The following is a 23759-nucleotide window of genomic DNA, read 5'->3' on the forward strand; positions in this document are numbered from 1 at the left end:
AAGAAGCACATAATTGTTTAAAACCCCACGAGGGAGAGTAAATGGTGAGGTAATTTTATTTTTGGGTGAACATCCCATGTGGTTGTTAACTCCAACTCATATTCTTGATAAGTCAAACTTTAACACCAAACAGCAAGGTTACAAATGTCCAAAAAAATTATTTTATTAGTGTTTCCTTCACTAAACTCAATATAATCCCTGAACTAGAACTCTGGTTGTCAAATGAAAGTAAACATGCAGTTGCAGTGAACACAATGCATATATTTCTCAGTGAAAATAAAATAAATAAATAAATAAATAAATAAAACAACTGGATCATGTTTTGTGTTGCATTTCTAATTATCTTGACTTCTTATAACCTGAGCTCTTTCTGGGATAGTCAGAAATGAACAGTTACACAAACGATAACAGTCAAGGTCAGGATTTTCATTAAATATACAATAAAGTTTGTTTTCAACCAAACTCTACTGTATTCCTTTCGAACACTTGGGATATATATGTCACGTGGATATTGTTGTGTGATATTTATAAAGCTTTAGCTCCTGTTCGCCAATCCAGGGTTTCTGCAGGTTTCAGCAAGTTAAATTTAAGACTTTTAAAGACATTTTTAAGACCATTTCGAATTAATTTTAGACTCATACAGGGCTAAATGCTAAATGATAGTTTTTCAAAGGGGCCAGTTGGAAAATATTTTTATTTGCACTATTAAACTTTTTAAGAATAATTGAATACATTTAATCATACAACAATAATAATTTAAAAATTAAAAACAAAATACTTTAGTTTATCCTCAGCAAAATATTTAAACTATTGTGTCAAAACAAGCAAGCTCTAATTGTATACATACACTGGGTTAGGGTTAGGGTTAGGGTTATGTTGAAATAACAATTGAAGAGAACTCAAACCAACTGAGTACACTGCAAAAATGCTTTTCTTACTTAGATTTTTTTGTCTTATTTCTAGTCCAAATATGTAAAAACTCTTAAATCAAGAAGAATTTTCTAGACAAGCAAAACATACTGTCTTGTTTTAAGATATAATATGCCAATATGAGTTTTCCCTTATAACAAGCTAAATAATCTGCCAATGGGGTAAGCAAAATAATCTTATGTCAAAAGGAAAAACAAGATTAATTTGCTTACCCCATTGGCAGATTATTTTGCTTGTTTCAAGGAAAAACTCACTTAATATTGGGATATTATTTCTGAAAACAAGACAATGTATTTTGCTTGCCTAGAAAATGTTTCTTGATATAAGAATTCTTAGATATTTGGACTAGAAACAAGACAAAAAAATCTAGGTAAGAAAAGCATTTTTTGCAGTGTACTGTAAAACCCAATAAGTTAAGGCAACTCAAACAGTTTTAGTTAAAAAACTAATCTGTATAAGTACTGTAAACTTACTCCATTTAAGTTGAAGTAATGAGTTATTTAAATAACTTATTACCTATAACACTGAGTTCAAAACTCTTTTTTTTTTAATGAGTAGAATTATCTTTCAGTACATTTTGAGTTAACTACATTCATTTCAATTTGATAAAGTTGACTGATGGGCTTTATGGAGAATACATGATCAAAGGAAAATTAGTCCTGTTTACAAAAGATGTAAGACCTACAACACAATATTTCAGTAAATTTAAGACTTTTTAAGGCCTAAAATTTTGTTTTTGATATTTAAGATATTTTAAGACTTTAAGACCCCACGGACAACCTGTATTCACACAAGCTTAAAAGCAGGACATTTTGTTTTATTATATCCTTTAATCGTGCAAAAAGGAACAAAGGCACACAGAGTTAACACGGTATGGGGGGTCCCCATCTCATTTTGGGGTGAACCATCTCGATAGTTCATCAGAAAATGCGCGAAACCAAACTTCACTTATTTAGCCTTTCAAAATGAAGCTTTAAGTCCAAGTCAATATATAGTGGCCTAAAAAGTCTGTTTATCTCTTAATTGGCGGGATGAGGATCACCCCCTCCATTGTGCTGGCCTGTCTTTGCAATTCCACTCTCATACTTTGCCTCAATCGCTCCAGCTGCCATTGCAGAACAGCCTCTCTCTCCCTCAGCTCGCCCAAAACCGTAGATGCCTGGAGCTTCCCAGCTGTCACTGCCAGGCCAGGTTCTGCACTGTGGAACCTGCGAGGTGGCTTTGTGGGCTGTGGATCCTGGAGACATGGCACAAAGCCTTTTGATGTGATTGCGGAGGTGTTACTAAGACGCAGACCCTCTAAATAACCCGCAACCGTCTTCTCCACCTCCATTCTCTGCCTGTCAGAAAGCCGAGAAGCCCCCTGATGTCCCCCCTAATGAGAAGGAGAGCTTGCTTAGACCAATGATCTGGAATACTGATCAAACATCAAATGAATGCTTATATCAAAAAGAACTGTACTGCGGTATCCCAAATGATCAGGTGTGTGGGAGCGTAAACGTCAGCGTATGTCTTGCATCACAAGAAATGCGTTTAGAATTGATGGGAGGAAAAATCAGCCTCAGACATTCAGAAAAAGACCTCAGTCCAGACAGACGGTCATTTATCATAACAGGTTATGGTTGCTGGTGGTTGTGCCACCTAATTATCCATCAGACCAACCACATTGAATTTCCATATAATGAAGCGTAATACATTCAGGCAACATTAGAACGCAATGGTGAGATGACCTAGTTATTATCATTTTCTTTCTTTTTACCTCATTATCAGGATATTAAAACACCTCTGAATACAGCTAAAAAGCCTTTGAACAGGTAATAAAAAAAGAGGTGAGTTTCATACGCACAGAATAAATCATTTTCCCTGGGGAACTAAAATCTATGGAAACATAAATAAGGGAATAATATTTATTATTATTATTATTATTATTATTATTGATAATAGCATTACTTTCATATTATGAAAACCCTAGAAGTAGATTTGTACAATAATAATCGTTAATCACTGATCTACAAATCTACATTATTACTATTAATATTATTATTATTATCATCATCATTAAGGATTATAACATTACTTTTATATTATGAAAGAGCCCCTATTGTGGGTTTTTGTAAATGACCTTCCATTAAGTGTGTAACACAGCATTAAGTGAATGAAAACATTGAGCTGAGGTTTAAATCTGACAGTGCACCGTGTTAAAAACATGTTTAGAATATTGATTTATCAAAATAACAAAAATTTAATTTAACGTTTTAACAAAATAGTCGACTCAGAGCTGAATAAATGAATTGTGTTGGGTTTGGATGTTTTGTCTGAATGCGTCAACATCGATACAGTGTGTCACCAAACATAAAGTGTCGGTTCCGGTGAAACGTGTACGCGCCTTTCCCTTCACACACTAGCGAAGTGCAGGGGATCATGAAACGAAGATGATGATCACTGACAGATGGAGATTTGGCTGCTGGGAATAAAGGGTTAAAGTTCATTTTCACAACAATACCACAGTATAGCCAATCTAGTGCTGTGTGTGACGAATACGGGATTCATCAGCCGTTTGCAATTAATGGAAGGAGACTATTTAATATGGGACTTTGTCAGACTTTGACAGGGACTTTGTCAGTAACTGTTACAGTTCATATGAACCAGTTTCTTCTTCTTACGGATCATAACATGCAAGTGTAATTAAAAGGGTTGCGTCATTTTCTGTAGTTTGCAAAATATTTATTTAATTGTGTGTTGTAACTTGTAATCACGTATCTATTATAGATCAATGCTTGTACTGAATCTCTTAAGTTAAATCTTTATGGGCTTTTTACATATTATTTCCAAAACCACATTGAAAACATGACGTGTGCTTTTTCCTTTACCGATTCAAATGCGTTTCTGAACTTGCAATCCTCTGCCATTTGTCTTTGCTGTGGCAACCATAAGCTGTTACTACACACGGGTGGCGTGGTCAGTGGTTTAAATTTTGCCCGTGGAATAATATTGAATGCGTGTCGTTGCCATTACTTTGGGTTAGGTTTAAGAATAGAGTAATATGCTGTGTTTAACTGCATTGCTTTATTACATTCCTGCATTGGGTTCTCACATACTCTGTGTGCAACTTCATAGCTCTGGTGGGAGTTTCACTTTGTCTTGTGCTGATCCCAGTCAACCAATCACAACAGACTGGGTCATTGGACCAATCACAGCAGATTAGCCTCCCGCAAAGGAAGGGTTTGTGAACAAATGAATTGATGAAGGATTCATATGGGAATAATTGGGATAGTTAGATTTTTAAAAATGCATATAAGACAGTTTTTTGACCTTGCATACACATTAGCCTGTTGTTGGAGACCCCCAAAACTAAAATATGACCTCTTAGAACTTATAATAGGGGCTCTTTAAAACCCTAGTAGAAGATTTGTTCCATTGTGTTTTATAGCAATAATATATTTTTAAAAAATAATAATAGAAATAAAAATAAAAGATCATTAATCAATGATCTACAAATCTACACAATTTTCATGATTATTAATATTATTATAGATTAGATTAAAGTTTATTGTCATTCCACATGTACAAGTACAAGAAATGTAGTTTAGGTCTAACTAGAAGTGTAGTAGCAGTAACTGCAGGATATAGGCATAAGCTTTAATGTGCAACTATAGAAAAACTATGGTGATATTTACAGATGGATGTACTATAAACATGATATAAAGGTTGTATTAACTATGAACAGAAATTTAGAATAGATTTATATATGTACAGGTTGCTTTTAATAATCAGAAGTATGCAGATAGATATTAAAATTAAAAATGCATATGTTTGGTGGATATGTACAATTAAAAGATGAATTAGTGCAACAAAGTGCAATGAATATTTACAATTTTAATTATTATTATTATTATTATTATTATTACTATTATTGTACTTTCTTTGTGTATTTGTGTGTTTGCAATATCCCATGTAACACATTAGAAAAACTGAAATGGAGAGGGACAGAGAAATAAAGCATAGAGGTATCCTATCAGTGCGGGACTGAGGTTATATAAATCTTAACTTAAGCTGTCAACATCTCAAGCACCCAAACTGACAGAACTTGAAATTGAAAACTTTATGAATATCATGCTGCGAAACCTGACCTTATTATAAGTTGAAGTCTTCCCGTCTGCACTTATGCGGGTGGATCTTGCCTAGTGGCTAGTCATTACCTGTGAGGCGAGCGCGAGTGTGGACTGCTCTATTCTTCTGGCTCTCAGTTCTGTCTGCAGCCTTAGCAACATCTTGTCAAGTTGTCTGACTGCTCTCCTGGTCTTGTCGCCATGGGGACACGTCGCCGTGACAGTCTGCCCCCCTGGTGGCCAAACGGCTGGCTTCACCTCGGACGCATCAGTAAGGGAGCTGTCCATCACACTGTCCTACACAGAGAATTGCAGAATATGGCATAAGTGCAACAGGTCAGGCAGGAAGAAAAAAAACATTTCTGAGGTAACGGAGATGCACTGTGCTCAAACTCGAGAATTCGACTAAAGCAATTATTTAGTCTTTGGATAAATTCACTACAAAGCTACACAAAAATTCTGTTTGATGCAGATTCTCATTTGCAACCAAAACACAAAATGCCTACAGTATTTCTGTCATGATTCTCTTAAGCAAATCAATCAGACATTCAATCATTCATTCATTTTCTTTTCGGTTTAGTCCAGGGGTGGGCAAACTCGGTCCTGGAGGGCCAGTGTCCTGCATAGTTTAGCTCCAACACTAATCAAACACACCTGAACATGCTAAACAGTGTCTTTAAGATCACTAGAAGTCTATTGACCTTATTCTAAAACGCGTAAGTGCGCCTGTTTTCGCGATTGTCTTAGAACTTCCGATTCAGTCGCCTATGGGAGAAATGACTAGGAATAATAAACGGCAGAAAACGGTCAAACTACTTGCTCTACAAACAACTGTTTACACAGAATTATAATTATTTTTTATATTATTATTTTTTTATATATTTTTTTGTATGTATGGGTGTATATACATAAGAAGGGTGTAGATATGTGCTGTGTAGGCTGCATTGTTGTCTGTATGCCTAGTTGATGGGGTGAAAAGGAAAAAAATCAATAAACATATTGGGAAAAAAAAAACTGTTTACACAGACCAAGTAGAATAATATAGTAAGAAAATATCAAATTGCAACATCAAGCAGCGTAATGAGCAGTTTTTAACGTCAAAAAATTAATGGAAGTGAATGTGACCGGAAGTCGTGAGACAAAAAGATTCAAATAGCAGTGCCCGCTCGTCGGTGGAGAATAAGGTGAATAAGCAGGTGTGTTTGATGAAACTGGAATGAGGGCTGCACGATTAATCAAAAAAAGATCACAATCTTGATTCGACCCCCCACACAATCTCGATCAATCATCTCTATGATTCAGCCAGTTATATTTCAAGTTCAGGAGAAGCACAAGTCTTCACATTGTTTTACATGCGTTGCTCAGCATCGTGGACACCTCCAAATGGTGTTGGAAGTACAATACACCCTGAAATGTAATGTCTGTGTAAATGAGCTGATGCACTGTTTGTTTACTACTGAGAGGATGCACGTGTGCCTGCCAATGATGTCCACTTTAGTGAACAGAACCTGCATAGGCTGTGAATACCAGGTAACACAGTTGTACATAACATTTAGTTAGTTGCACTGAGCAATCTTTTGAGAGCCACATGGGAGTTATGATTTGCATGTATGTTTTTTTTTTTCACAAAGTGACGACAGCCATGACATAAACCGCACTCTGCAGTGAAAGTGAAACCAAAAGTGAGCACATCATTTAAATGACCATATCACTTTTAGAGTTATGATTACGACAATCATTTGAAATGTTTTTCCTTTATACTAACACAGTGTTGTGCATGCAAATAAATGTTTACCAGTGTCACTATAACTACTCTAGCCTACTTAATGTTAAATCTAATGCATGAGGTAATCTGATAATGACAAATGTTTGATCTTGCCAGTGAATAAAATGGACTAATAATGTTGTCAAGGACAGATTGCAAACATACATCTAAAACATAATAATTCAGAATTATAAATAGTTGTATTCTGATGTAATCACTTTACTGTGTATTAATAACCAGGAAAAATGTAAAGTCTGTTCAAATCCACCATTCAGAGTCTAAACAAAACTTAGCATTTGATCCAACAGTTAGAATTACACATAGGCCTAATAGTATTATAGTTTATTTTACTGTGTTAACAATAATAATAGGCCTATTACTACCAAAAAAAAAATGTGATTCTCATTTTAGCCAGAATTGTGACTGGAACTGGAACTATAGCTCTTGATTCATGGTTTTTGATATGAGCTCTTGGTAGCTTCTTAGTTAAGGGTTGGGCACACCAATTCACATTTAGCTATCAAACAAAGTTGTGCCATTATTCCGAAAAAGTAAAAATACTAGTAAAGTAGGGATGTAACGGTATTGTAAATATTAATTTTTTTCGATATTACCGAAGTCGTATGACTCGGTAAAACTATAGGTCTTCTGAGAAAATTTGCTCAGGCGAATGAAGCGAACGGGAGGTAGCGAAAACTACAATTGCCATCAGCCCATGCTTGACCATCATCCCTTGCGGTCTTTTGTCGCTACAGATCCAGTAATGCGGAAATGGAGTGTGCTGCTAGAAGCGGGGATGAAAAGAGCTGGAAAACTCTAAAGCAGGTCGCACACCAGAAGCGCCGCTCGGCGCCGCGACACGGCGCGTACATGACAGATTAAAGTATCGCACACCAGACGCGCACATTCGAATGATATTTAACATGAAACTAATCAGATGGCGCTCTGTGGCGCGGCTGAAAAATGAACTGCGTCCTGAGCCGTCGCCGGGCGCCGCCGACTTGCGGCGCCGGTGTGTGTATCCTGATAGAAACCTATGATTAGAATTCTAAAATACATGGCGCTGCGCGGCGCGCCGCCGAGCGTCGCTTCTGGTGTGCGACCTGCTTTACACGCACAGTTCAGTCCTGCATCCTCTCCGTGTAAGTTCAGACTTCGCAAGTTTGATCAAGGCTGCAGTCTCTTCTTCTCAGTTTGATATGGAAAAGCAGATTATACCGAGGACACGGGTAAATCTTCAAAGAGAACAGTGTAACGTTACTTTATAACTTCAGTCACATCACCCTGGCTTCGTTGTTTCACTTTCTCAACAATAAAATGTAAACATGATTTAAGGAACTGCCTATTTTCATTTTAATATTAGCAACTTAGACAGCAGACATGTTGAGGCGTCGTGCTGCATATATGAGCGTCATCTTCACTGTGTGGATATTTATAACAAAACGGAGCCGATAACAACTGCCTCCTTTCAATTTCAGTGAAAATACGAAACATCCCCTCTCTTTTGCTGAGTATCAGTTTTAAGAATCGATAATGGCCATTTTAAAAGTATAACATACAATAAGTTTATACATTATAGGAAATAAAGGCAAGCGATCAGTCAATATACAGAATGTACGTGGTTACATTAATCTTTAACTTATCTTTGTGCTCAGCCAAAACACGTTACCTGAGAACAAGTAATAGATTCCAATGCCCAAAGTCAGGGAATATGTCGTTAGATAAAGACAACAAGATAAATGAAATATCCCGTTTAATAAATATAGTGAGATTAGATCCAGCGGGAGATGCTTGATGAGAAGTCCGACTAGCAGAGCTCTCATCTGGGTAGATGGGCTGAGTGTGATTAAATGTTGAATGTGATGAGTTTTCAACAATAAATAAATAAATTGAAACTTTATTTTTTTACATGGTTTAATAATTTTTTGTTATTAAAATTGAAGTTCCTGTTTCAAAGCTTACAGATAGATGGCTAATTTGTATGTCATTGACACTTTTGGCACTTTTGTGGAGTATTTTCATAAGTTTTGTTTTTTCCTGTAAATGATTCAATAAATATCGTACCGTGACATTCATACCGAGGTATTACCGTACCGTGAAATTCTGATACCGTTACATCCCTATAGTAAAGTAAAAATAATTTAGGACAAAAAAAAAATACATCCAAATATGTCGTTTTAAATTGTAAAGTGTAAAATCAGTGTCTTTAAAACTACCGAAGAGAGCAGAAGATCATGATTCATTTTCGTTATTCAGCTTGACATGTTTACTGCTCCAAAATCATTTAAAATGTTCCTCATAATAAAATATATTGTTCAAAGGGAAAAAAAGTTTTAGTTTTTTTACCCAGACATACAAAAACAATATTTTTAAGGCAGTTATCACAATACCGTTAAACTGTGATATGTTTATTCAGGGTTATCATACTGTCAGAATCTCATACCGGTCTAATGCCTAAACCCTTCATATTAATGTTTACTTGTTAATACTATTCTATATCAACATATTACAATATGTCAGAATAACACTGTGGGTGATGTTCTGGGTAGATGTTCCAGTTCTCTTAAAGTCAGACTTTGTAATGCATCTCCCCAAAAAAAAAAAAAATTGTGTAATAACTTAATCAACAACGGCTCAACCGATAGCCAGAGCTCTGTATCTGCTATTCTATGCCTCTTGTGTGGACAGTGACAAAACAATCTTGCCCAAATAGCACTCAATCCCCAAAATGTTTGGTTTTCATCAAGGACTATAGATTTCTCATTGACGCAGTGGGCATGCTATTTGATTTCCATTTCCTTTCTTCCTGTTCTTTGAACCGGGGATCTTCAGTCTGCGTTTCAAGAACCCAGACTAAATTTCTCACTAAAAGGCTTCAAAAATTGAATTAGCAGTAGTTCTACAACAGCGTTTGACAAAGGCTGTAATTGTGTGAAACATCTTAATGTGCTTTATTCTGATTGTGTGACATCGAGCCACAACATAAAAAGACTTGTTAGAGTAAAATAATCATTGCAATAGTCTGATATGCTGGAAGTGGGAAAACAAAAGCCCTCCAACATTTGTCCAACTTAAAGACACCCATGAGCTCACCATTCTCGCTGAATGGCAGTTAAAACATTGCGTTTTTACTTCAAAATGCCCACTGAGAGTGAAAAATGAAACCACTGGCAAGTGCTCAGGACGCACTCCTGCTAGTCGGGGACTTCTTTACAACTTCATTTCAAATTGGAAAGATGCCAGTGTGAGTAAGGGCTCTTTTCTGCCAGATTCACAGTCCTGGAGTGCCAGTGCATCACTGTGAGTGACAACTCAAAGCTGGACAAGGTTACCGCGGGCAGACCGACAGTCTGGCTCTCCCAAAAACAGTGGGCTAATATACATATTAGATTTAGCATCGCTAGTAACTTCTCAGAGTAAACTAATTTGGTCGTGTCGAAAAACCTTACCCATCTGTCTCCACGAATTGCTCATGTATAAATACCTGGGGCTGAGCAGCAATATGACAGAGTGAACAAACAGAATATTACATAAAGAAGCATGAGTGTGAATCTCACATTCTTCCCTGCATAGAAAGCACAGCAGACATACCATCCAGCACCAGAATAAAGGCTCGTGGAGTTTCCAATCCAGATACGCCTCCAGAATTTCATTCAGCGCTTGAATCCGCTCCAGGTCCTGAAATAAAACGCAACAAACAATCCTAAATTACACGCAGGGCAGCTCTGTTGTTTTTAAACAATAAAACCCCCAGTGGCTCTACAGTGTAAGTACAGTTTTGTGCACACTTGGCAACCGCTTTGATCTGTACTCAGAAGCAATTTTTCCCCTGTAGGAGCTTGACTAATACTGCACGTCTCTGCGGTTAGACAGAAGTGCTCCAGGGACTTAGGCTGATAACTCCTCTCAGCACCCCACACAGGCTGAAGGGCAATGGGGAGGGAGAGTGATCCCTGAGCTGCCCAGCATAACTTATAGAAGAGAGATCTATTAGCCTGTGTCTGAACGCATCTCACACTGTATACTTCACACACTCAGAGCTGACAGACCAAGGTCCAGACTACCTGGAGAAAGCTATTAGTTAACAAGCAGGACTTTTGCCGGTTGACACTTGACAGCAATAGGAGGTTGTTTTGAGCGAATAATACATGAAATTTGACTAATTATGTTGAAGCTACAGAAAACAAAAGAATGGATGATGGCACAAAAATGTGCAAAGCGACTATTATGGATAGGAAGAACTTCAAAAAGAATTGGATGGTGGTAATAAATCTAATATGATATAGTGATGACATTAAGTTGCTCAATGATGTGTTAGTAGGCCATTTTATTCCTGTTACACTGGAGAATGTGTCAGTATGCAATAATGGTGCAACATGACACATTTTCAGGAAGAATGCTGTGAACTTTGACAGAAACATTCAGTCAGAACATATTGATATTTGAAATACAGGTAAAGGTGAAAGAGATTTCACTGTTGCTTTCACTGTCATTCTGAAAAAAAGAAATTAGGCAAATAATAAAAGCATTTGAGTGCACATTGCAACTGATTAGGATAAAATGGTCCTAAAAAAGCAATACAGGTCAGTTTTAGTCCTTTCATGAGTCAGTTCCTTTAGTCTTATTGTCTATCTGTATTGATAAAGCAAAACATTGATTGATGTGGATAGTTTATTTACAAATTGTTTAATAATTCATAAATATATTTTAATCTAATGTTTAGCATAATGTTAATTTATGAATAGACTTTTGTTCAGTGGTTTGGTGGGGTCCATAAATCTGCATATATTTCATAAAAACAGTGATATCGTGCAACATTTTTACAACTTAACATACTTTGTTTCTAGTTTAATACATCATTAATTCCTTTGGTGGAAAAGCTTAGTTTTTAGCAGTCCTTTCTATATTGTAGTAGTCAATACTTTTATCTTAAAGCGTCAACTCAACCTTCAGAAATCATTAATTTCTGTTCATTTTCAATTAATTTGATTAATTTATAAATTAAAAACAAGGATTTTGTAACATTCATTTATTCATTCTTTTTTTTCAGCTCAGTCCCTTTATTAATCTGGGGTCGCCACAGCGGAATGCACCACCAACTTATCCAGCATATGTTTTATGCAGAGGATGTTTATCCAGCAGCAACCCAACACTGGGAAACATCAATACACACTCATTCACACCCATACACTATGGACACTTTAGCTTACCCAATTAACCTATACCACATGTTTTTGGACTCGTAAGGGAAACCACAGCACCTGAAGAAAACCCATTCAAACACGGGGACAGCATGCGAACTCCACACAGAAATGCCAACTGACCCAGCCGGGGCTTGCACCAGCAACCCTCTTGCTTAGAGGCAAATGTGCTACCCACTGCGCCACCGTGCTGCCCGATTTTGTAACATGACTAATTAAATTATATGATTTCAATCCATCAATCAATAAAAAAATCCTCATCTTCATGTTGAAAACAAGTGGTCACATCATGTCACCAGTGTTGGGCACGTTCCTTTAAAAGAGTAATTACTCATAGATACTAGTCACTGCTCACAAATAGTTACATAATTATAAAGGTAACTAATTACCAGAGAAATTAACTATTACGTTTCTTTAAAAATTGTAATTTGTCAAATGCCTATACAATAAATATAAAACATTCATTCATTCATTCATTTTCTTTTCGGCTTAGTCCCTTTATTAATCTGGGGTCGCCACAGGGGAATGAACTGCCAACTTATCCAGCACGTTTTTACGCAGCGAATGTCCTTCCAGCTGCAACCCATCTCTGGGAAACATCCACACACACTCATTCACACTCATACACTACGAACAATTTAGCTTACCCAATTCACCTGTACCACATGTCTTTGTACTGTGGGGGAAACCGGAGCACCCGGAGGAAACCCACGCGAATGCAGGGAGAACATGCAAACTCCACACAGAAACGCCAACTGACCCACCCGAGGCTCGAACCAGCGAGGCGACAGCAGTAGTATAAAACATTGTACACTAATCTACACAATTTTTATGTTGTTGTGGGACAATGTGAGAGACAAAGGCAGCATGTTCTCAACTATATATCTAGATATTATTTTGTTTAATTCTGTCTGAGAATGAAATGTTTGTGGTGGAGAAAAATGAAGTTTTATTTGTTTAAACGTCATGGCTTTACTGTATCTCCTCCTTTGGTAGCGGCGCTTACGCTATTCACCTGCGCAGCCACTAATTTTGTGGTGGCATGTGATGACATGAGTTGATTCATTAGATTAAAATTACTTGTCACAGATGCAAAGAGACTGTTTTTTCCAGGGCATAAGTTGCACAATGCATAAAAATTCTTGTCTTTCACCTCAACGAGGGAAAAGTAGTGCTTATATTTAGTAAATTTTTGTCTTTGTAGGCATTATTTTAAACCTAATGTGGTGACGTTAAGCACATTTTGTATGTTACAGTGAGCCTGCAATGCATTAAAACTTTTTCTTGTAAACAACAATTGTCAGTAAGCGCGCACACAAGCACAATTTTAATGTATTATGACAAATGTTCAATTTAACGTTATAAGGTCTAAATAGTGGCCTGTATTTTAAAATATATTGCTACATATGTAGCCTATTGAGACAATCTGCAATTTCTTGTTAACCTTCTCTCTTGCTTTGTTGTAAGCTGTAGTTTGATTATTATGTTTAAATTGTTATATGTTTGAACTTTAAAAACAAACACTGCCCACTCGCTGTGCACATAGCTGTGTCTCATTTCAGAGCTCTTTCTTTAATCGTAGTTGCCATGGTAGCATGTAACATAACCGATGCACCTTTGCTCGACCTTCAGGTTTTCATGACAGTAACGTGCACAAGCAGTTATCCAGATTATTTAAACTTAACTCCGATTAGTTAGATCTTCAACTTGCTGCTATAAAACCAATTTAAGCGTGGACGTTTATTTCGGCTCATTGAAGTCAGGTTTGTTACTTTAATCCCAGCTTTTCTAAATGACTTTTATTAAACAGCCCCCAGGTCTTTGGTGTGTGCCAATGACTGTGCATGTGCTTGTGTGTTGTTGCACTAAACATTTTGCTTACACCCATTACATTGGCTGTTATAAATAATAATCCTTCTTGTTAAAAAAAAAAAGAATCTGATCCCTAGGCAGAAACATAAAAAACTCATATTTTTTACTCACTTTCACTTTTTCCCACCTTTTTCATACTTTTTCTTCACATAAACTCTAAACAACCTGCTTGACAAAAACAGCCCCTTCATTAGATGTCAGAAGGGAGACTTTTTTCTGAGATAAAATACTCTAACAAAGCCTCTAAAGAACAAGAGAACAGAAAAGGGAACAGGAGAAAGTAGGCCTTTTGACTTTAAAGATCAAGATCCACGCTGTTCAAACAAGCAGGATTTCCCACCTTGTCAATCTGTCACACCAAAGAACGGGACGGCAGCTACGCTGAGGTAGATGCTTCATTACAACCTTCTCTAGAAAAGCCAGGGGATGAAAAATACATTGACAGCTGCGTGCAATCATTCGCCGATTGAAATGAGCTTGTTACCTAGCTTACGGCAGTTATTATCGAGCGCTGATCACCATATGCGCTGATGACGGATTGAAGCACTTAACCCACACCGAAGGAATACAAATGCGATGAGAAATCTCTGGAGAGAATCTAAATGAGTAAAAAGTGTCACATGTCATGTAATAACAATGATCAAGGGGCTGAAGTCATAACACTTGCCCAGTAGGACATCCTAAGACTGACATGTTCTGGTGTCCATATTTCATTAAAATGCTCCAGCGTTTTCATGTCACCTTGTCAAGTGCAGTGGATGTCATGTTGGTTTGATGGGAACCAGTAGCATGAGGATGACGCACAGCAGAGGAACTGATACTGGAGATGACCTAAAGAAAGAGATCACAGGTAGGGTTGTAACAATATACCGGTATGACGGTTTACCACGATTTCAACGTGCACGATTATCATACCATGAACAATTGCATATCAACGGTTTTAACCCTTAAAGACCGAGACAGCCGCCCGCGGCTAAAAATAAGTATTGCTCTTAAATGTTTAATAACTTTTGATCCGCTGATCCGATTCATACAATTCAAAGATTGGCATAAAGAAGAGAATCTCAGCTTTCCAGTGCTGTATCACATAACATTCGCCGACTTTCAGAGGCTCCGGAATCAGTGCGGTTACGTCATCAAAATTTGACAACGCTGATTTGACAAAGAAACGCTCGTCACTGTGTCTCCGGACAAATCAGACATGATACATTGATGCATTATCCCTCCTCCATGCCCAGATTGGTTCAAACTCGATATATTACAACCAATAAGCATAGGTTTCGCTTTTGTTTGTGGACCAAGCTTTTTGAACAACACGGAATGAGAGAAAGGCATAAATTTATGCGCGGCTAAATAAAACGCAAAAAAAAAAGTTTTGCATGAAATAATTCTCATACTAAGTACTTTTGCATGCACAGCAGCACAGAAACATGACAAAACAGTGACACAGCAAAGACGAACTGCTGCTCCTGCTGTTTTCAAAAGACGCAAATGAAGATGCAGCTGTTTGTCTGCATTGCAGACAACCATATCCATAGACAACCATATCCATGCTGGCACATAAAACCTAAGGATGTTCCATATTGAATCTAGTTTCGTTATGTAACTATTTATAGTATAGTAAATATTTATATCTATTTTTTACTGAGGATTTGCACCATGTTTATTTGGACTTTATTTGGACTTTGACACATTATTTATTATTTTCTTATTTTTATTTGTTCATTGTAAGTGGTGTTGTTTATAGTAACTAAAAATATATTATTTGGAAAAAGTCAAATTTGCTTCACTGTTCTATTATTTTGTAACATTTGTAACATACCGTATACCGCGAAACCGTCAAACCGTGGTATTGTTTTAGACGATTATCATACCGTGAAAAATTCATACCGTTACAACCCTAATCACAGGATATTTTTTTTACATTATAGAAAAATATTTTCTACAAAAACCACTACCTACATGCCTTCTACAACTCAGTGACTCATTTCCTTTTTTCAGTTCCTTCATGACAATTTGCATTAGTATAATAACATTATTATTATTTATTATATGCATACTTATATTTTTTAAATAAAAACTAGTTTAGGCGAGGCAGTGGCGCAGTAGGTAGTGCTGTCGCCTCACAGCAAGAAGGTCGCTGGTTCGAACCTCGGCTCAGTTGGCGTTTCTGTGTGGAGTTTGCATGTTCTCCCTGCCTTCGCGTGGGTTTCCTCCGGGTGCTCCGGTTTCCACCCACAGTCCAAAGACATGTGGTACAGGTGAATTGGGTGACTAAATTGTCCGTAGTGTGTGAATGTGTGTGTGAATGTTTCCCAGGGATGGGTTGCGGCTGGAAGGGCATCCGCTGCGTAAAAACTTGCTGGATAAGTTGGCGGTTCATTCTGCTGTGGCGACCCCGGATTAATAAAGGGACTAAGCCGACAAGAAAAGGAATGAATGAAAAACTAGTTTAGATGTGTCCACCTGTTAGGTTTGAGAGACGTATGGGGCAATAGGAAGTGCTTGGATATAACTTATAATAACGCTATTATTGTTCATTTATTCGTTTGCTAGAAATTACGACTGAATTTATAAAGAGTTTTGAAAAAAATCTTGGCACGTAACAAACTAAATTGTAGGCTAATGAATGTCTTCAGTGGAGTGCGTACAACACGTTTCCTTATCCACAAAAGTAAAGGAGTAAAGTAAAGAATAAAAGTAACGTAAAGAGAAAGTAAAGAGGCCAAATGGAGGAGGTTCGTTCTTTATCCTTGCGCAGATGGTCTGTTTAACTGTTTTCTCACTAGTGAAGCGTTCAGTTTTCACCATGTAAATTGCAAATGCACCACAGCGCAACACACTGGTTGGTTTAATGCATGTTTTGCTCAAAACACACCCATAACTTATTAAGAAACTAATCAGAATTGTTTTATTTTTTTGCCTTAACTGTGTGGAAAAAAATCTAAATTGTACAACGTACGCTTCATTTTTAAAACAGTTTTTATAGTTGAGTGACTCACCCTATGGGTGAATTTGGACCTTTCCTCCTGGGCTGAAAGTAAGCTTTTCCACTGTAGTCTTAGTTTCCCATGTTGCCACTGCAGTGCCTGAATTTCTTGATCCTTCTTCACCGTGAGTTCCTCACCTGATCCACATGCCATTAGATCATCCAGCCCACTAATTGGACCCTGGGGGATCTTCGAGGTACACAAACATGTTATAAAAAACAATTACAATAACTATGGAGAAACCTCTGTAGGCAAAACGTTCAAATCCATAAAACAAAATTAAATTTAAAAAAGAACAATCCTTCAGTAAATAATGTGTTTAACCCCAATGGAGACATGCACCCCAAGCTGCTTCCAGGGGAGATTTTGATTTTGCTTTTTTTTTTTTTTTTTTTTTTTGATTTTTAATTTTGCTAAAATTATTACTCAGGGATGATGAAAGATTAAGAAAAAAAAAACAATAGTGCTTTTATCCTTTTTAGTAAATACAGTTTAAAACTGCTGCTTTCAGCGATGTTTTAGAAGTTAATTACAGCGGTCTATAAACTACAGTATCATTTAAAAACATATTGTCACCAAAATAGTTATAAGATGTTTCTAAAGTCTCTTATGCCGCTACCAAGACAGCATTTGTTTGATCAGGAATCCAGTAAAGCTGTGCTAATGTGAAATATACTGTAATTACATATAAAAAGAAATACATTACTGTTTTATTCCCTTTTAAAACATTAGTCCTGTGATAGCAAAGATAAATTTTCAGCTGCCATTAGTTCACTCTTCAGAGTCACAAAATCCTTCCAAAATCATTCTAATATGCTGATGTGGGGCTCAGTATGCTGATTTATGTGCACATACATACAGAGAGACATTATAAAGACATATATTCATGGAGCAGGTGTTTTGAGAAACATTGCAAAGTATTTTTTTTTGCCTAATAGATGTCTTTATGTTGGTATTAAAGAACAATATATTTTTTTCATCTTTTACGTTATAATATGCATTCTATTATTATCATCATGATACTAATAAATGCTGATAAAAGCTAGAAACAAAAGCAACACATTTTTGGTTTGGTATAATAATGGGTTTTGGCAGTGCATAAACCAAGTCTGAAAACACTGACTCATCTAATTGATAAACTTAAGATTGATCCAAAAATCTAACAGGATTTTAAATCATTCTGCTCTCTTTCAAATTCTTTTAAAGACAATTCGATTAGTTCAAATAAGAGTAAGCAGGAGCTAAAGTGATCAGTGCTTGCCAAACTCACCACCACAGTGGTTGCCAGGGTGTTGTTATATGATTTGTGGGGTGTTCTGGGTGGTTGCTAGCTTACCTGCTACAAACAAAAGAGCTCACCTTAAGAAAATTATCCTCAAATGTACGTGTACAATGTTTTTTTTTGTCCATGTTTTTTTTTTTAATTCTCACATAAATCAGATTCCTTTTATTCACAGTACAATACTTCTCCACAGTTATACTATTTGTGAATTAATCAATGTCTAAAGCAAAAACATTAAACTGATGTATACTTAAAGAGATAAAAAAAAAACTTTTCTCCCTGTTCATACTCCCTTAAGGGGTTTGAAAGCTTAATGAGGTTCCTTCTGTTAAACACAAAATAAGATCCTTTGAAAACATTTAGAAACTAGTAACAATTGACTTTCACATACAAATACTATAGAAGTCAATGGTTAAATGTTTCCAACAGTTTTTAAAATAGCTTCTTTTTAGCTCAAGAGAAAATATAAACTTAACCAGGTTTGTGACAAGTGAAGTAAATAATGGCATCATTTTCAGTTTTAGGGGAATTATTACTTTAAGAATAGTATCATTAGCATCTGATCTCTTAGGAATGTCCCCTCATGCAAGTCTTGATAAGTGCAAAATGAGGCTTTTCAATTTTCTAATTTTTAATGCAAGAAAATGTATACTTTTACAATGGATCTCAGATAAGGCTCTCTCTGTTAAGATGTTGCATCGAACTAGTCTTTAATATGTGTCGTTAGATTATCTGACCTGTATTGGCCATGATAAAAGTGGAGTTTTTCATAAAGTTTGGGAAGATTTCCTGGCATTTGTTAATTTTGAAATTGCTTCTATCCTGTTAAGAGGATTCATTTTAAAATATTATGGCTGTTTAACACTTACTGTTAATACTTCAATATTCTTTTTTCCCCAGATCTACGGAATTACTATGTACAGTTGAAGTCAGAATTATTAGCCCCCTGTTTATTTTTACCCAGATTTTTAACAGATTTTTTTCAAAACATTTCTTAATATTGTATTTTTAATAACTCATCTGTAATAACTGACTTCTTTTATCTTTGTCATGATGACAGTCAATAATATTTGACTAGATATTTTATTAAGACACTACTATACAGCTTAAAGTGACTTTTAAAGGCTTAACTAGGTTAATTAGGTTAACTAGGCAGGATAGGATAATTAGGCAAGTTATTGTATAATGATGTTGTGTAGACTATCGAAAAAAATATATAGCTTAAAGGGGCTAATCATTTTGACCTTAGAATGTTTTTTTTTTTTATTACAAACTGCTTTTATTCTAGCCGAAATAAAACAAATAAGACTTTCTCCAGAAGAAAAAAATATTATCAGACATACTGTGAAAATTAGCTTGCTCTGTTAAACATTATTTGAGAAAAAAAAAAAAAACATTTCAAGGGTGGGGGGAGGGTAATAATATTATATTTGTGCATATACATTGGTCAGTAATGAAGCCAAATCTGGAGCTTATCTAACAAAATAACTCACAATAATGGTCCAAAAACTAGTCCATCCAAATTTATATGTTATAAAATAAAATTAAATACAAATTTGAAAAAGAGGAAATCAAAAGAAGCAAAAAATTTGAAAAACTTTTTTTTTGCAATATTTTGCTTGAATTTAAATATATTATCTTCTAATTTCTAAATATGTTTGGTGACTAAAATAATATTTAAAAAATGATCCGTTTAATAAATCTGTTTTGTTTAAATGCACTAAAATACATTGCCTATATTCACTGATAAATAAATGAAAATATTCATTTTCAAAATGTGGTGTACTCAATTATGCAAAGAACTGTACATACATACATACATACATACATACACACACACGCACACACACATATGTATATGTATATATATATATATATATATATATATATATATATATATATATGTATATATATATATATATATATATATATATACGTATATATATATATATGTATATATATATATATGTATATATATATATATGTATATATATATATATATATATATATATATATATATGTATATATATATATATATATATATATATGTATATATATATATATATATATATATATGTATATATATATATGTATATATATATATATATGTATATATATATATGTATATATATATATATATGTATATATATATATATATGTATATATATATATATGTATATATATATATATATATATGTATATATATATATATATATGTATATATATATATATATATATGTATATATATATATATATATGTATATATATATATATATATATATATATATATATATATATATATATATATACACACACACACACATACACACACACACACACGCACGCACGCACACACACAGAAAAATAGTATCATTCTCCCTATCTACAGAGTGATCAAAAGTCATGTTTGTCTTAGCAAATACCATCACTAAAATGATGAAATAGACACTTAGAATACCTCCATTAGATTTGTTTTTTTGTTTTTCAGACTAAACCAATTAGGCTTTCAAAAGAAGTGAAACAGCCTTACAAATTGATCCTAATTGTAAACAGAATTTTATTCCGTGTGTTTCATTCATGATTGCTTTTCATTAGAATTGTATTAAATTAGTCAGCCAAACCACAAGTTAACTCTTTAGCATCTTGTGTAATGATTTTGAGAGGCTGCTAATGTGATTTAAAAATCAACACAGTTCCTTTTTTAAAGAATATGTGGTAGAAAAAAGGTGTCTGTAGTATTATTCTGCTCTCTGCTGGCCTTATATAAAACAACACATGCTCTTCTTACATTACCAAAACTAAAAGCAATGAGCATATTTTGTTATTTTCCCTATTATCAGACCCCCAAAACCCCAGGTCTCACCGTTGGTGCAGAAGAGAGCGTGTCTAACTGATAAACCTTCTCTGCCAGCAGGAAGTCCAGCAGATTTCCCGATGCCAGCAGCCAGCCAAGCGCCAACAGCAGATCTCGGCTCTCCATCTCCTCTATGTGACTCGTGGGCCTGGGCTCCACCACCCAAGGAGCCCCATAGCCACAGTAACACAGAGCACTCCTCACAAACAGCAGCTGTGTGTCTGCAAGCACAGCACTGTGGGTAGTACAAACAGCAATGCATCACATATGGACTGCAGTTACAGGCAATGATCAATTTTACCAAACTCTTGGTGTTTAGAGTCCCGGCACGCACAGTCCAGTGCAAACGCTCTCTGCAGAAGCCTATTTAACAAACTCCACATGTCCACCACCTAAAAGCAAAGCAGATTTTTAAGCACACTAAGCAAGGTTTGTCTAGTTAATCATGAGTTATCTATAAAATTATAATAAATTAAATTATAAAAAGAAAAGGGTATGCAGTGCTGCTGTATAATAATGGTGCTATCAATCAAGCCTTTATTTGTCACTACACTTTCGTATAGCAAAATTGGACCCCCCAGACCATACACAAAACATCACAAACAACTTTTCAGGGGAGACAGATCTTAGGAGGTAGCATTTAGAAACGAAGAAAGATACATTTGGACAGTTAGGCTAAAAAACACCCCCTCAGCTTGCCCTTGATTAGGACAAAGTGAGAAAAGGGAGAAAAACAGCCCTATCTTAGCATAAGCACACCGGCAAGACACAACATAGACAGAGGAGATGGGAACAGGGGTAATGGACGGTGAAACCAAGTTTGATATTTATATAACATTTTAAATTGGGGGTTTAAAGTAGGCATGGGTTTCAAGATTTACCGTGGTTTGAAAAAGTCAAGGTTTTAAAACGGCAAAAGAAAATAATAATAGTAATAATAACAAATAAATGTTATATAATTTCTAAGGTATATTTAAAGTGTTTTTGAAACTAATGAAGCTAGCAGAAGTCAATAATTTATTTAAATTATTTAGCCTGAAATGTTTCCTGTTACAAAATATTATAAATGTTTCCTAAAATGAAATATTGTGTATTTAAAGGGGGACAAAAAGTTTTCTTAAGACATTTTAAAAAATTGTTATTTTAGAGCAGTAATCACAATACCATGAAACCATGATATTTTTATACAAGGTTATTATACCATCAGAAACTTATACCGGTCCATGTCTAGTTTAGAATCTTTTAGATGCCACATACCCCAAATATGACCATTCAGGTGCGAGGGACCCTTATCCTAAGTTGTAAAAAAATATCTATATAGATGCTTTTATAAGAACCCAATTATACAATGAAAAATAACTATGCTAATTGCTATGCTTATCAAACGTGTATATAATGTTTGAAAAAGCATTGTTTCTAATAAGTTACAATACATTTTTTCTATTTAATATAGTACTATATTTATTCATTCACACATCTAATGACATATTGTGGCTTTTGTTAACTATTTTAAACAAACTGTTAACGTTACATATATAATTTCATATACTCCTAATTTACATAAGTATAATGTATCATAAATGTATTATTAAGTATTGTTTTATAATCAATTTTACAATCATAAAGATTATTTAAAAATAATTTCTGTTTTACTTTCTGTACTCACGTTTACTCTGTCTATCTATCTAACGTTATATCTATCTAACGTTATCTATCTATCTATCTAAGTTATCATCTCCGACTGACTAAATGAATTGTACACAAAGCGTGGAATTATCATGACATTTTATGGGTAACGTTAAATAATAAACGTTAAATATCTATCATATCATTGTATAAGTATGGTTTAATAATTACAAGAAACATTAGAAATAGCCATTCGGGTCTTACCGCATCTTTTCTGTTGAACTTGGCTCTCCTGAATATCTCAGCTGTCGGAATCGTCTCAACGTTTAATCCAGAAAGTAGTTTACAGAGAGACGTTATGACTTCTTTCACTTTAACGCTTTTTGCGCGCTGCATTTTGTTTACAATACTAATATTTTGCTTGTTGACAGCAGCAATGGTCGTTGAGCAAGAGTCACTTCCTAGTTGAGGGACTTAACGCTGTTTTGATTAGTTGTCGTTTTGGCGCGGTAAATGATTGACGTGAGTTCTGACCAATAAGAATTGTAGACAGCCCACTTTTTCCGGAACGTCATACTATGCGCAGTTGATTAGTCTGTTGAGTGTTTTATCTATTTTACAACAAAGAGAAATTCATTGATGCTCTCCAGACAAGTGTTATCTTAAAAGGCTTAATGATAGTAACACCAACTGTTCTTTTTGCTTAGTGAATCCTGATACTTCTGTTAATTTATTTTAAACTCCTTCAATGACATTTTGGTGTGATGTTCTTGATTTTATTAAAGATTATGTGAAGGCAGATTTTAAATTTACATATAAGAATGTTATCTTAAGTTTCCATGAATGCGAAAAAGGGAAATATTTATTTCACAGGCCTAAACCTTTTTTTTTTTTTGGCCAAATTTCATATTCACAAGAGCAAGTTTTGTAAGTGTAAACCTTTTTTTCTAATTCTTAAAGTGAAATGAAAATGTATTTTGAGCCTATTGAGGGATCAACAAACTTAAAAGCAAAACGGACAAGGACTTAGATGAATATATTGGCACGTATCTTAGACTAAATGACTGAAAACCCCTGGATTGTTGTTGTTTGATTGATGACAATTTGTTGTTAATGTTTTTTAAGCATTC

At 35.1% G+C, this 23759-nt stretch overlaps 1 protein-coding gene across 4 annotated transcripts; it reads right to left on the reverse strand.

The window, feature by feature from the left end:
- Positions 1-1740: 1740 nt before the first annotated feature.
- tedc1 (tubulin epsilon and delta complex 1) lies at positions 1741-23088 on the reverse strand. 4 transcript variants are annotated; one of them, XR_015513575.1, is made up of 8 exons: positions 22894-23088; positions 21305-21395; positions 21013-21224; positions 16880-17056; positions 14619-14708; positions 10396-14475; positions 5130-5336; positions 1741-2305 (listed from the first exon to the last, which is right to left on the reverse strand). XR_015513575.1 is itself a non-coding variant. In XM_087290773.1 (8 exons), the coding sequence occupies exons 1-8, from the start codon at positions 23023-23025 to the stop codon at positions 1943-1945; spliced, it is 1359 nt and encodes a 452-aa protein (XP_087146899.1). In that variant the 5' UTR covers positions 23026-23088; the 3' UTR covers positions 1741-1942. The 4 variants fall into 4 exon arrangements, 2 of the variants coding, with proteins under 2 accessions (XP_087146899.1, XP_087146900.1); XM_087290773.1 differs by having other exon boundaries at positions 10396-10482; XM_087290774.1 differs by lacking the exon at positions 14619-14708 and having other exon boundaries at positions 10396-10482.
- Positions 23089-23759: the final 671 nt, after the last annotated feature.

Source organism: Danio rerio, chromosome 17 (assembly GCF_052040795.2).
Source record: "Danio rerio strain M-AB ecotype USA chromosome 17, GRCz13ab, whole genome shotgun sequence".
Taxonomy (NCBI): Eukaryota; Metazoa; Chordata; class Actinopteri; order Cypriniformes; family Danionidae; genus Danio; species Danio rerio.